This window comes from Centroberyx affinis, unplaced genomic scaffold (assembly GCF_046629955.1).
Source record: "Centroberyx affinis isolate AG114_WGS23_722 - 3 ecotype Tasmania unplaced genomic scaffold, CSIRO-AGI_Caff_v1 ptg002840l_1, whole genome shotgun sequence".
Lineage (NCBI taxonomy): Eukaryota > Metazoa > Chordata > Actinopteri > Beryciformes > Berycidae > Centroberyx > Centroberyx affinis.
The window spans coordinates 259,063-273,890 of record NW_027280982.1 but is presented as its reverse complement, the minus strand read 5'-3'; the positions used below and the strand labels follow the sequence as shown (position 1 = coordinate 273,890).

Below are 14,828 nucleotides of genomic sequence, written 5' to 3'. Positions count from 1 at the left end.
GTTGTGTCTGGGATTTACCTCATGTGGAAAGAGCAATTTTTTTCTGCTGGTTGAGCACACAGTGCAGAACAAACACCCGGTTCCCTTAATTTGTCGCACCAAGTGTCAAACGGTTCCCCATCTCAACCCGTTCCATATCTGTTCCAATCCATACCTATCGCCGTTTGTTTTTTACTCCTGTCTCAGTGACGCGTGTATCTTCACCAGCTTTCATAAACTTCGTTTCCATATTTCAGCTGTGCTACACTACAGAATCGGTGCTACAATGTAATAGAAAGTAGCTTGTTGTTCATTGGATAAAAAAAAACTTGCTCCCATTCCATTGGTAACTGTAAAATATTGCTTTGCTTCGCTGAATATGATATGATAGGATAAAACGCATTCAATTTTTTGTCGAAAATAGTTGAGTGAAGATAGTTTGTGAATCTAAAACGTCCATATGCCGGAAATCCGGCACCTGGCCGGAGGTCTTTAAGCCTTGACATTGTGAGGACAAACCCTCTTGCTTTGAACACAGAATGACAGGTGATCATTATTCCTCCTTACAAATCCCCAGAAGTGCCTTGGCGATGTCTTTGCCAACAATTACAGCCAATCACAGCCATTCAGAGCGGGGAAACCAATCAACATTTGGGATAAATTTCCGAAATCACTCTTTGAATCAATGCAACACAGTTTGTAGAGGGGTTTTCATGACTGGAGTTCTGCCCGTAACAGTGGCGGAGCAGTACATCAGGCCAATCGGTCCATGGAGAAGGATTGTCTTGTTAATGAAGTGTGGAGTGGAGCCACCGAGGGCTGTGTATGTCACCAGATTTACAGCGCAGCAGCACCGTGATTCCCTGCAGCTGTAAAACAATGAGGAGGTGATTGGAGTAAATTAGACTGCAGTTGTCAACCTCCCGACTGCTTGGAGCCACGTGATGGTGTCTGTCTCTTACACACACACACACACACACACACACAAACGCTCTCTCCCTCTCCCTCTCTTACACACACACACACACACAATCTTTCTTCAAATCTCTCACACTCTCTTCATCTCTGTCTGACACTCTCTCTCCCAGTTGTTTTTCAAATGTCACAACACAACACAGGTATGTACAAGTTACACAACGATAAAACAGCCGTTGTTCTGTCTTCTTCTCACCGTCTTCCACTCTTGCTCTTCCCTTCCTACCCCCATGAGCCTATATCAGTTATGATGCAAAGACCAGTTAGCGGTACGTCACACTGTTCTCTGATAACAATACAGATTTCACTTTCTACCCCACACTTAAATACATGCAAGCACACACATTCCTTCTCTCTCTCTCTCATTAACACACATGCTTCCTCATCAAAACAGCTAGCCAGAAGCTTAAACAGGTTGGTGGGTAATGGAAGAGATGGGGAGTGGAGGAAGAGGCATGCAAGAGAGAGAGAGAGAGAGAGAGAGAGGTGAAGTACTGAATCATACTTATTCATCGTGAGGGATGTGTGACTGTGAGCTAGAAAAGTGCATTGTTCGAATTCAGCTGCCAAGGAGACGCAACACAATGATATGAGTGTAAGCTGGGAGGACTTTAAAAACCAAAGGCTGCAGAAGAGGGAGAAGAAAATGAAGGATGCTGATGGATGACTGATGAGTTTAAACGTTTATGGCAAATTGACAAAGAGCATATTGTTGCATACTGTCTATCATATACTGCAAGGAACTGCGGGAGCACATGAGGAGAGGAGCGCGAGTTACACAGACATACATACCCTCACACCTCACACCTAGGAGCTGCTCAGCAATCCCTGGGACAGCTGGGGGTAAAATGCCTTCACAACAATGGTAGAAACAGAGGGAGGGAGCGAGAGTGCCACTTGCTCATTTCACCCGCTGTTTCTATCAGTTCCACAGATTTGTGACTACTGTGACTTTACAGTCAAAGTGACTTAATAGTGACTTGTGTGACTTTGCAATCAAAGGCTCACTTGCCCCATTGTGATGCTGATGACGATGTAGAGCGGTATAACAGGGCAGAGAAAAGCCGTTGCAGGAATGAAAGTGTTTCTACTTCTTAATGTGGAAAGGGGAGAAATAGCTTTCCCTGCTTAAAGCGGCACATGGGAGAACATTGGTGGTGCTCACATGCACAATGCATACATAAATTCTGCTCACATGCACAATGCATACATAAAATGTCAATTATACACACACAGAGGACAGGGTGTGAATCTAAAATGGCGAAAAGCTATAGGAACCAAGAGAAAATCCTAGATACAGCTTCCAAATCCCACTCATCTCTCTGTGAAGTGTGAACAATTAGTTCCATCACTACAAGAGGCAAGGGAAAGGAAATAACTGTGGAGGGGAGATAATAAATGTGAGAGAGAGGAGGAAAGATGGATGAAAGAGACGGGGGAAGAGAGTGAAGAGCGGAACAGGGGAAGGAAAAAACTGAAAATGGAGAAACTAAGACAGGAGTAAGAGAGGAATATTAAAGGAAAGAGACAGAGGAGGAGGAGGACTTTGAAAGGAAACTGGATGTCACGATACCAGAACAAAAAAGGAGATAAAAAAGACAAAAATAGAGAGCAAAAGGGGAGATGCAGGAGAGAAATAGGAGAAAGCAGGTAATGGCACGTGAATTAAATGGGAATCACATCATCAAAACAGCTCCAAGCCAAAAGCTTAAACAGGGTGGTGGGTAGAGAGAGAGAGAGAGAGAGAGAGAGAGAGAGAGAGAGGGAGGACCAGAATAAAAAATGGGCAGGGAGGAGAAAGAGAGATGAGAGGTAAAAATGGAGAGGGAGGCGAGTGTGATGGATGGGGTGGAGGGCAAAACGAGAAGATTAGGGAGAGAAAATGAGAGTGGGGGGGAGGGGGGAGGAAAGAAGGGGGAGAATGGGGAATTGATATGAAAGGAGGGGAGGGGATGAGGCGTGGGCGTGTGCAATGGAGGCAGATAGACAGCCAGGAATAGAAGACTAATTAATAGTCAAAAACTGCAGGCAGGCAGGTGTTGAGAGAAAACAACAGCAGGAGGGAAAGAGATGTGGAGACGGGAGGCTTCCTACTCTACCTATTTAACAAGACAGGCAGCTTTAGGTTATGACTCTTTAGGTACCGCGTTGTTGTATATCACACAGACAGGGAGGGGGGGAGAGAGAGAGAGAGAGAGAGAGAGCGAGAGAGAGAGAGAGAGAGCGGGGGAGAATGAAGAGAGAGAGAATAGGGGAGTGGGGAGAGAGAGGGAAAGGGAAACACACACACAGAGGGGGAGAGGGAGGAGAGAGAACCCCATTATCTAACAGTGTCTTAGGTGTGAAGAATGTTTCCTAGGGGATTTAACATGAATAACGCAGGAGGGATATTTGCACACACACACACACACACACACACACACACACAGAAGCCATTTCACTGTGAATGGAAAGCATTCAAGGCAATTCAGCAAACAAAGTTTAATCACTCAAATAGCTTATCACATCACCAGCTCCCCTGCGGACAATGTTCAACAAACACACCCCGGACTCGACCTTGAAAGTTTGGCACTGGGGCGGGTTACACCATAAACATATTGTTGGACAAATGACAAACACACACACACACTTTATAGCCGCCTCCCCAAACACATACACACACACTCAACACTCAGCACAACACTGACAATAGCCATCAACATTCTTGCCCCTATCCGTTTGCCTCTGTCTCACCATGTGTGCGCGACAGTGAAGCGTCTCTGTTTGTGGATGTTGTTGTTCAGCAGCATGCGGCGCAGCAGTCGCGGTGAGTTGCGGGGGGAAAGGCGGGGGGAGATGGAGGAGGGCGAGCGCCGGTGTCCCCGCGGCCTCTCCGGCTGCAGCAGGTTCTCCCGCAGGATCTTCACCAGGTCCTCGTTCAGGCCCGAGTGTTTGGGCATGGGGGGCACCGCCAGGGTGTCCTGGTGGGTCACCCCCACCCCCACGCCTGCCTGCTGGGCCATGCCTGCCCCGGCTTCACCACCACCACCACCAGCACCACCGGGCAAACACACGGACAGTAAAGGTAGCCAAGCAGAACTACAGATAAATTAAGCAAACAACACACTAAATGTCCACTGCGTCTCTGTGACAGTCCAAGGCGTTCCTCAAAATTTTGCTGTGCAATTCGTAAAAATATTCAAAATCCAGAAATCCTTAGGATGAGAAATTGAAAAAAAAAATGCTTGGCTGGTAATTCCTTGCACCAGCAGCTCCCTCTGTGCCAAAGAGAAAGAAAAATCCCTTTTCTCTTTCTCCCTTTCCCTCTTGTCTTTGAAGGAGCCAGCAGATGAACTGAAGCACTCAGGGCTGCTGTCTTTTTCTGCTCTGCAACAGTGGATGTCTGCTGTGAAAGTGCAAGGGAGAGGATGAGGGGAGGATGGATGGAGAGAGAGGGAGAGAGAGAGAGAGGGAGGGCGGGCGGGCGGGAGGAAAAAAAAAAAACAGGGAATTCCGTCTGTTCCAGCCTTTTTTCTTTTTTTTCAGGCCTCCAGGCAAACTCAACGCAGTCCACTGCAGTCTAGCCCAGCAAGAGTTCAGCTGAACTAATTCAGTCTAGTGCAGTCCAGAACAGCCCAGCTCAGTCTGGTAAAGGAAGATGCTCTAGCCCAGTGTGACTCAGTCCAGTCAAGCTTGGTCGAGTTCTGTTCCATCCAGTCGAAGCAATCTATCCTTCCTGCCTCTCCTTGCACAGAGAGACTGACTGCTGACTGCAGCCAGTTTATAAGCTACTGATCCTTTGGAGCAGAGCAGAGCAGAGCATGAGCATGTGTGAGAGAGAGAGCGTGTGTTTGAGTGTGTGTGTGTGTGTGTGAGTGTGTGTAGCGTCAGGCTCCTCGACAGAAATGCCAATTGTACAGTGTTCTTAGGCCCTCCTCTTCTCTCCCCTCCTTCGCTTAGCACAACACACTGCGTAGCGGCACTCCGCCTTATCTAGCCCCGTGCTCATATGGCTGACTGAGAACCAGAAGAAGGGTGTGTATGTGTGTGTACACAACTGAGAGGAGAAGAGGGAGGGAGGGATGAAGAGAGAGACAGAAAGATGTGGCAAGCTTGAGTGTGTGCGTCTGTGTGTGTGCACGCACGTGCATCTGTGAATGTGCATATATAGATGCAGCAGACAGCTTTAAAAGCACACATTAGTTATTGAGTAACCCTCAGCCCACAGAAGTCATCCCTTGGAACATGCAGGCTATGCATGTGCCTGCATGTGCATATGTGTAAATTTGTGTGTATATAAAAAAAACTGAGGAAAAAAGACAGGGCAGGGTGATAAGAAGAGAGAAAGAGAGAATGCTAGCATGTGTGCAGATGTAACGAGGAGAGAAAAGACAGGCCAGATGCACCATTCATCCAATGACGTCATCTCTCCTCCAGTTTCCAAATAAGGCCACTCCCTTTCACTCCATTTGTCTTTCAAATGAGGTTAGACATGCTGGTGAATATGTAAACATTGTGTGCTGAAACTAATGTACGGCGCCCCTAGCCCACCGCCGCTCAGCCTAGCAACCAGCCGTTCACCTTGAATGCAGAGTTTACCTGCCTCTAACCAGCTTCTACTCGTTCTCCACTCAACCACTCTTTTTGATTGCCTTTCAACAAACCTCTAGCAATCAATACCCCACTCTTCCCTATGCTGGTGTCCAGCTTCTGAAAGTGGCCTACCACCCCCCTCACTCCCCCACCCATCCCCACCACATCACCTGACTCTTCAATAGAAACCATTGTAGTTTCAACTCAGTCGTGCACAAACAAATTCCAAGTTTTAAACGACTTATTATTTCCAATGATCTGTCAGTATTACAAAAACATCACAATACAAATGCAAAAATATTCTTTTCAATGAAATATTAGCTTGCCCATAGCTATTTTCTGCAGCATTCATTATGCTCTTGCTGAAAGTAAAAGCTGCTTCCCATCAAGGAAATTCAGATACACAGCACAAAAATGTGAAAATCAAAAGACGATCAGAAGATCTCCCACTGGCTACAGTTCACTCCTGTGAGATTTAGAGAAAAAAAAACAGCTGGTTCTAAATTTTAAGGCATCCCACACAAGTTTTACAGCCAGCATACAAGCTCTAATAGACAATACCTGAGTGAGATTTTAGTGTAAATTATGATACGGTGCACAGCAGAAATCTCACCCTTGTTAATCTCATCTCTCTGTCTGACCTATGAACTTTGAAGTGCCAGCAGGTAAATAAACTGTTCAAGACATGACATTTACAATGCTGCAGTTTCAGAAGAACAGAGACATGAGATAGGAAGGCAAAAGATTAATTGCTTCAAAAACTACATGACTCTTTAGCAGAAGAAATAGTGTGATTATTACTGTAGATTTGTATAGTGAAACCTTAATCAGAAAGGACTGTAGACTGTACCAATAAAAAAAATGGAAAAAAAGTTACTATAGGTGAAAAAGAGCCTGTAAGGAAAAAAATAAATATCAGTAATCATTCATCACCACTGCTATCGTCATCATTGCACCCTTTCATTGCCAAAGGTGTGCTTGCATATGCTGGTGTGCCCACTGCATTTGGCCTGGCAGCATCATTGTAATGCAACTGTTATTCCAAGGCAAGCTGTGGAAGTCAGTCAGACACTCGCTGGCATCAAAGAGGCGACAGCAATGGAGAGCTATTGGCCTTCATTTGACAGCTCGCAATTTATCATCACCTTGCAACTGTCGAAAGCAGATGAAAAGGCAGATGAATGCCATTCTTCAAGAAAATTGTTTCTCTCTCACACGCATACACACTCGGGTTGTCACGATACTAGAATTTCTAACTTCGTTTTTTAAATATTGTTTTCATGTTAAAATATAATTTTAACATGAAAGCAATATTTTAAAGTTGTCTGAGATCACACAACACATTTTTGATTGACAGGCGTCGATCGCCATCATTTTTTATTGAGGGGAGTGAGCTTATACTGCACAAGTATGTGAAACATCATATTGCCTCCTGGTCTCTGCAGCATAGACTGTAAGCAACTAAGCAAAAAACACAGACACAGAGACCCAAACTAGTCCCTTAATATCCGACAATGCAGGGGGAAATCCCGCTGCAAACGAGACAGATGGACAGACAAACAGACAGATGCACGCTTCTCCATAACGTAGGCTCGATAAAACTCATTCAAAACTTTGCACTTACACAGCAGATTACCTTGCTCTAGTCATCAGCCTATCAGAACACTTTTAGCTTGTTGAAGCAACAGATACCCACCAATGATACGGAAAAATCAGCAGGGCTAGAGTTAGTGGATTATCAATCTCGGAACCCCAGAGTCTAATCGTCTGACGACGATTAGACTCTGGGGGCGACGGCCAATATTTCGGGGTTTCCGGTGTAGCCAGCGGACATCCGGGCCAAGACTTCCTCTTCCGTGCGCCGGTCATCGTTTACAGTCCGATTAGCAACTTGAGATGCGACGAGTCGAACGTTTCTCCACACAATACACAAACATCGATATCTTTTTGTAGTTGTTTTAGGTCCAGACGACATTTCGGCTAATCTCTATAAACAGATATCTGCATATGAGACGTCGTCTCTCAACTCCAACTCCATTCTCCCGTCTCAAGTTGCTAATCGGACTGTAAACGATGACCGGCGCACAGACGAGGACGTCTTGGCCCGAATGTCCGCAGGCTACACTGGAAACCCCAAAATATTGGCCATCGCCTCCAGAGTCTAATCGTTGTCAGACCGATAGACGATGGGTTCCGAGAATGGTGGATTATTATTGACAGAATGATTTTAATCGGATATTTCAACATCCGGTCGAGCCTTCTGACCGGGCCCGGACAATGCATCCGGGCATCTGGCAAACCTACGTGATAACGTTAGCTAGCTCTGTAGCTAACGTTTGGTTTGCTAGATAAACTAAAACGGATGATGTGCTGGGTACGTCAACATTTATGATAAATGTTTAAAGAGTAACTAAACCCCGAACCCAAATCTTTGGTGAAGCCTGACACCTAATGGTGAAAACTGGGGTGTTGCACTGGCCTTCTCCTATTGGCTGGTCTTTGTGCCAGGTGATGTCACCACCTGTTGTACTCCATAGAGGGTGACATCACAGGGTACAGAGACCAGCCAGTAGCAGATGACCAGTTCAGTACCATACTTTTCACCATTGGGTGTCAGGCTTCACCACAGATTTAGGTGGGGTTTAGTTACTCTTTAATGCTTCAGTGATGTTGAAACGGGAGCTTTCGCTAACCTCTCGAAATTATTTATATAGACTGGGGTGTCGGTCCTTAAGGTGCTTCGCCAAGTTTGACGTGTTACCCCCCTTCGTCGGCACCACTCTGTCGAATTGTTTGCTGACTGAGGCAACAACCCAGCTGACTGCTACTAGTGAGAGGAGGGGCTGTGGGCAGCGGTGCAGGGTGTGTGTGTGTGTGTGTGTGTGTGTGTGGCTAGTGGAGGCGGAAAAATAATGTTTGATTTTTCATTAAGAGAAAGCACTGCTGGTATCGATACTGTTGCAAATGAGTATTGTATCCGTTTCAAATTTTTAGTATCGATACTTATCTAAGTATCGATACTTTTGACAACCCTAATACAGACATCTCTTTCTTTTCCTCTTCCACTTCTTCACTTCCTTCTCTTTCCTCTCTTCTCCCTCTCTCTCTCTCTCTCTCTCTCTCTCCCTACCTGTGTCTTGCCTCCTATCTCTTTCTCTTCCTTTCTTTCGAAATCTTTTTTCTCTCCTAACCCCTCCCCACTGCTGTGCATGACGTCTGTGTGCATTTCACCCTTGTTACCAGGGGCAACATGGATGGAGAGGGACAAGTGGATTTGTCGAGAACCAAGGGCTGGAGGAACAAAAGAGAGAAAAAAGGAGCAAATCTGCAGGACAAGACTCTCTGAGTCTCTCTCTCACTCCCCCTCTCCCGCACTCTCAAACACACCACACACACAAATGCTTACACTACCTCACACAGAAACATAGACGCACGCCACACAACGTGACGCACAGGCGCACACTGAGCACACAAAAGCAAGGTGTGCACCAAGCATACACATACACACACACACATACACACACACACACTGTTCAGGAGAATTTCAGGTTGGACTGCACCACAGGAAATTTCACCATCCAAAAAGAAAATGGTGTGATGATAGCTGAACAGGAAATAGGAGTGATTTTCGCAGTAGTGCTCTGCACAAAAATCAACTACTTCATTGCTGGAATTGAAACCAATGTAGATAAGCCACTGGTTTTCCCCTCTTTCTTTCACTTATGTGCATCTGGGCTATATATAACAAATCGATGATCGATGATGTGTACTTGAATGTACACAGGATGAAACAGAATGAGAATATTCTTATTCAGTTTCACTCAGATTCAGTGTCATAAAACATTCATCACTGACTCAGTTTTAACAATTGCATAGGGGAAAACTGGTGGATAAACCAGTTAGTGTGCATAACATATTCACACAATTTCACAGGCTTGTAACCCAGCTCATATTGCATGATTGAATTCTCTTCATTGTAAAACAAAAAAAAAACTCTGTGAAGGGCTTGAGAAGAGCTCACTGTCACCTAAAAAAAATATATCAAATCTGTGTGTAAATCTGAGCTTATTGCTCACAAGCTTCTTGCAAAACATCATTCAATCTTGACAGATTGGACGCATTTCTTTTGGCAGGACATGACATGCCGTCACCTCACAGCACACAGTCTGGAGTTGGTTGTTATTGGCATAGGGCACTCTGCTGGATAGTGGCTACATGACTATCAGATCAGTACATTAAATTTCATATTATAAAGATGTTCAGGTTTATGACGTGTGGTTATCTGTCATTGCATGTGTCAATGGCAGAAATTCAGTGGCCCGGCAGTTAAGTAGGTGAGGAGGGAACTCAGGTCCACAGGACTATTCTGCTGAAATTGGGACAGCAGTGTGGCCTAGTGGTTAGAGAGGTTGTCCATCAACCAGAGGACCTGCGTTCAAGCCTCCATGTTAACAGGCACCGGCCCTGCTGAAGTGTCCTTGAGCAAGACCCTGAAACCCTACCAGCTCCGGAGACACTGCTCTGACCTCACTGCAGGGGGGGAGGGGGGGAGGGGGGGAGCAGGCGGAAAGAGATCAATGTAGAATAAAATCATTAATGTTAACATTATTACTGTATAGCACACAGATCATCAAATAACTGAAATCCAAACCTCTGTCTCCCTCAAGTGGACATCTTGTAACACTGTCTAAATCAGTGACTTGTCTGGGACAGACACACTGTAGTTAGTACAACACACTGCAGAGGTTGTCAATTATTATCAGTTTTTTCTGCCTGTGCCCAAAAATAAAAACTAAATCTGTAGATTCAGGAGAATGCCTTACTGATGAAAAATAGTTTTGTATGAAGGTACTGTTTGTTATACAGTAATAATGAAAAGAAGAAATGGAATTACAAATTTAAATGTAATTTTTAGCTATCACACATTCATCATTGACACTGCCATTATGTCAAGAGATCAGTCAACCAAGATGGGAGTAGTGCCTTCTATAATCCATTTGTAAACAACTTGGTAGAGGTTACGATGTGACACCACAGGCAACTCTGTTACAAAATGCACATTGCCTTCAAGCTCTTTCAGGTATTAATAACACCCATACATCTAAACATGAAATCAGCCATCATTCTGTTGGAAAAATCCATATTAAACCCATAGTTACAGTGACATATTTGACCAACAGAGGGCAGCATTTGTTCAGAAATGTTTGTCTAAAAGACTGAGGCTCTCAATTTGGACACTGGACAGTATAAACCATGCAGAGAGTGGTGGGGATGCTCTAAAAACCCACAGAGCTATGATGCTGTGACTGTGTTCACACAGTCACATTTTTCTATCATTATTTGACTTGGACATCTGCTTTGTTCGGGGCTTAGGCCATAACTGCAGCCATAACTGTCTCCGAATCTCAATTATACCAACTGTGGTTCTTAACATCTCCATGCTGCGCTGTCGAGAAGTGGGGTGTCCGCTGCGTGAGCGCTGACATTTTTCTTTATAGTTTTAACATTTAAGGAGCTCTCGCTTCAGATGACTCACACCCCGACTAGAGCACAAAGTGAAAGCAATTGGCCTGGTGAAAGCAAACTGAGCTATAGTCCACCCTTCTGAAAAAAAAGGGTGGAATATACTGTAAATTGGCTGTGAGCTATCAACAGTTCTCATGTTTTTTTGAAGGCCAATGTTTATGCGGGAGCGAAGCAGTGTTCATTGTAAAATTCTGCCACCTCCAACGTTACAAAGGTGGTGCATCGAAATGACAGACGATGTGACAGCAGTCCTCAGGTGAACCCTGGCTGTGTCTCACCGCTCCACTCCAGCACACATCACGAATAACCCGACACGGCCTCGCAGGAGCTGAACAACGAAGACGGCAAAACAAAACCTGCATATAAGTATTTCCATCAAAACAAAACAAACAAGAAGAAGCCCCATGAAACTCAAAACAATGCTGTACGACACAGTATACTTTTTTATATCAAACTTTTTTTATTCTTGCACTTCTGTATCTCTTTTTACATTTTGCTTAGTCTGAAAAATACACAAGTTCATCACCTACAGACTTGCCTCTCCCTTTTCAACTGTCTCACTCTCTCTCTCTCACACACACGCACACACACACACACACACACACAGTGTAAGTAAAACACAGCCCCTTATTAACACATCCCCTGTCCCCCGTTTTTCCCAGTCTTTCCACTTGTCTTCTTTCCACCCACTATCTCTCTCCTCCCCATCCTCCGAGTAGTTGATCATGCTGTCCGGGCCTGCTGGTCTCTCAGCCAGTGTCTTCTTAGCACATAGACAGTGAGTTGGCTGGCGCAGCTGGTATAGTGACCCAGGCCCAGACAGAGACGCCTGCCAAATTCCCTCCCTCCCACTAATAGACAAAGGTCACATCCTCACCCCTCCCAGCATATATACACACACACGTATGCAAGAACACACACACACTGGCTCACATATAAGACACGCACACACAGGCACAGAAAAACAAACATGTAGGCACACACTCACACACACAAACACACAACCGGTCTATAAATGACACAGTCCTCTGAGACGGTGGCTGTGTGATAAAACTGGGTTATCCTGTAATTAATGGCTAGATCAGGTTTCTCTTGTCCATTGTGCATTAAATAAGCCATGGGTTGCATTTTCTCATTCATCACTGTGAAATCTGTTGATACATTCAAATACTAGCAACAAAATGATAATAATAACCCAAAATACTGCCATGTTACAAATAGTAACCCCAATGATTTGTTATCGTTGAGTTCTTGGAATTAATTTACCACAAAACCAATCTGCTACAAAATCAGTGAGGAGGGAAAATAATAGCATCAAAACACTGAAATGGTGAGAGAGCGTTGATTGTTGTTATCACAATTAATTTGACATTGTCTGCAACTCTCGAAGCATTACGAGTCGAAGCCAATGTGCATCAAGACTGAATGATGACCCATCAAGCTAAAACCTCAGGGAGTCTTTAGTTATTACTGGGTCCACTGCCAAGGAAAAAGGTAATATAGTTCCCTGGCTAGGATCTATTAGAATACTCTGCTGGAGGGTGTGTGTGTGTGTGTGTGTGTGTGTGTGTGTGTGTGTGTGTGTGTGTGTGTGTGTGTGTGTGTGTGTGTGTGTGTGTGTGTGTGTGTGTATGTGTGTGTGTGTGTGTGTGTGTGTGTGTGTGTGTGTGTGCATGCGTGCGCGCAATTGGAATGGCAGCCTTTGTGTATATGTCTCATTGGCCGTGCAGTTGCATTTATTCTGGAGCATGGCAGTAGTCGTTATTTATCCAGCGCCACCCTGACACGCACACAGCCTGCCATGATGAGAGGAAATGGGGAGGAGGAGGAAGAACAGAGGGATGGAGGGACGGAGGAGAGCGAGGGAGGAAAACGAGCAGAGCAGCTTGCCAAGTGAGAGCGTAGAGCTGGCTATAACTGAGGCGGAGTGACAGCAAATGAGAGTGGATGAATACAAATGGCCAGCGGGATAAGGAAGAAGGGGTTGGAGGGATGCGGGGGAAAGAAGAGGGCAGGAAATGGGGGTGATAAGAGGGTGGGACAGAAGGGGGCTTCAGAAATAACCCAGGGCCCATAGTGGTCCCAGGATGGCTGAACTTGGTCCTGTTTGTGTGTGTGTGTGTGTGTGTGTGTGTGTGTGTATCTATGTATATTCGTCGGTGTATATGTATGCATGCATGTATCTATCCCTATGTTTAAATGTGCAGTGTCTAGTGTGAGCAAGCATGTGTGCTTTTCTGTATTTGTGGACAGCACCACTGCTTTGTTTATGTGGGTGGGTGCGGTGGGGGAGGGAGGGAGGGGGTCAAGGTGCTCTGGGGGTTAAGGTTATGTACAGAATTCAGTTCAGTGGATTTATGGCGGTGGAACTGCAGGGTATGCAGAGAGAGCGAGAGTCTGCAGTGACCTTATTCCCCCTGGTAGTATATGCACCATGGTGTATTTCCCATTGTGTACATGAGCTGCAATATAGTTTAAAGCTGCCTTTCTCTTTGCTATCCCCTTCAACCCACTTACACACACACATAAAAGAAACCATTTCTGGTCAATGCTCACCCACAAATAAAAGAAACTATCATGCCTGTTGAACTTAAATCAGCATGCTGCCAGAATTACCCGATATGCTAACATCACACCAACTAGCTAGCTTTCTAAAGTGGCTAAGTTTTTGTTGTAACAACAGACATCCCACCCATGATTCTGCCTGAAATCCCAACGGCCAACTTCCTGTAAGTCACACTAGGTTAGGTTAAGTTAGTCAGCCACTACCACCTTGACATTTGCTGTGGGAAATGCTGACAGCGACAGGGGAAGCACACGCAGAGTCAGAAATTATGCTCAAGTTGATTAAAAAAATTATTTAAAGCACAAACACAGCCAACATTTCCCAGAGCCTTCCTCTGGCTGTGCCGGTTTTGTCCAATTTGAATATCATGTGCTACTGCTTCCTATCAGGAATGCACCACAAGCTGATATGCACAACCTGATCGTTTTTTTGACTGTGAGGACTTCCACTATGGTTTAAAAAAAAGCCCCTTCCTTGCACATTCAAAAGCTATGTTTCAATTCAAGTCATCACACTATGCACCATGTGTGTGTGTGGACCTTACACAAGCAGTTTAGGCTCCAAAACCCACAAACAATGATTTGAAGCTGTTCTACATCAAACTGTTTTATTGCAATTGTTGCTGCTAAAGCTGCTGTAACCAGTTATCGAGTCTAAGGGGGTGCACAGGGGCATTGGATGTTGCATATCTTTCTTTAATAAATTAATTAAATAATTTATATTTGTTCCCTTAGAGTCTCTCTGATCTAATAATAGGTTCTGCTTGAAGATCTGATAACATTCCATGTCAAAACAAGGCGAAAATAGAGAAAATCATACAAGCGGTGAATACTATTCCACCGTAGTATAACATGGGCTGAGTTGATAGGCTCACCCATATAATTTCAACAAAATACAGTATAGCAAATTTGTACTGAACAGCATATCTAGTGTGTCCCTTTAATAATAAAATGTATGTTGTTTAAGATAAAAAGTGACAACCATGTTAGCTTTGTCAGCTTTATGTTTAATCTCGCTGTGTACGACTGAAGCTCAACAAGCAGTACTTAAGTATTGTTCTGAATGTTTGACTGGAGTGAGGATACATCAGGCTGGTTTGGCACAGAATCAAACCTGACACAGTTTGAGCTATAGTACCTACTACTTAACCGACTGGCAGAGAGAGAAAACCTTGAATCTCAGGCAAAGTTACTAATCTTACACACACCCA

The 14,828-nt window shown here is 44.7% G+C and overlaps 1 protein-coding gene across 2 annotated transcripts in view; it reads right to left on the bottom strand.

Moving 5' to 3' along the window:
• pde4d (phosphodiesterase 4D, cAMP-specific) overlaps positions 1-14,828 on the bottom strand; it is a 147,510-nt gene that overhangs the window by 99,489 nt on the left and 33,193 nt on the right. Inside the window, exon 1 of one of the 2 annotated variants that reach the window (XM_071536190.1) lies at positions 3,688-3,956. The exons of the other annotated variant lie outside the window; for it this stretch is intronic. Within the exon in view, the coding sequence (XP_071392291.1) occupies positions 3,688-3,956 (269 nt within the window). Of the gene's footprint in view, positions 1-3,687; positions 3,957-14,828 lie in introns of those variants that run through there. 2 annotated transcript variants of the gene reach the window in all.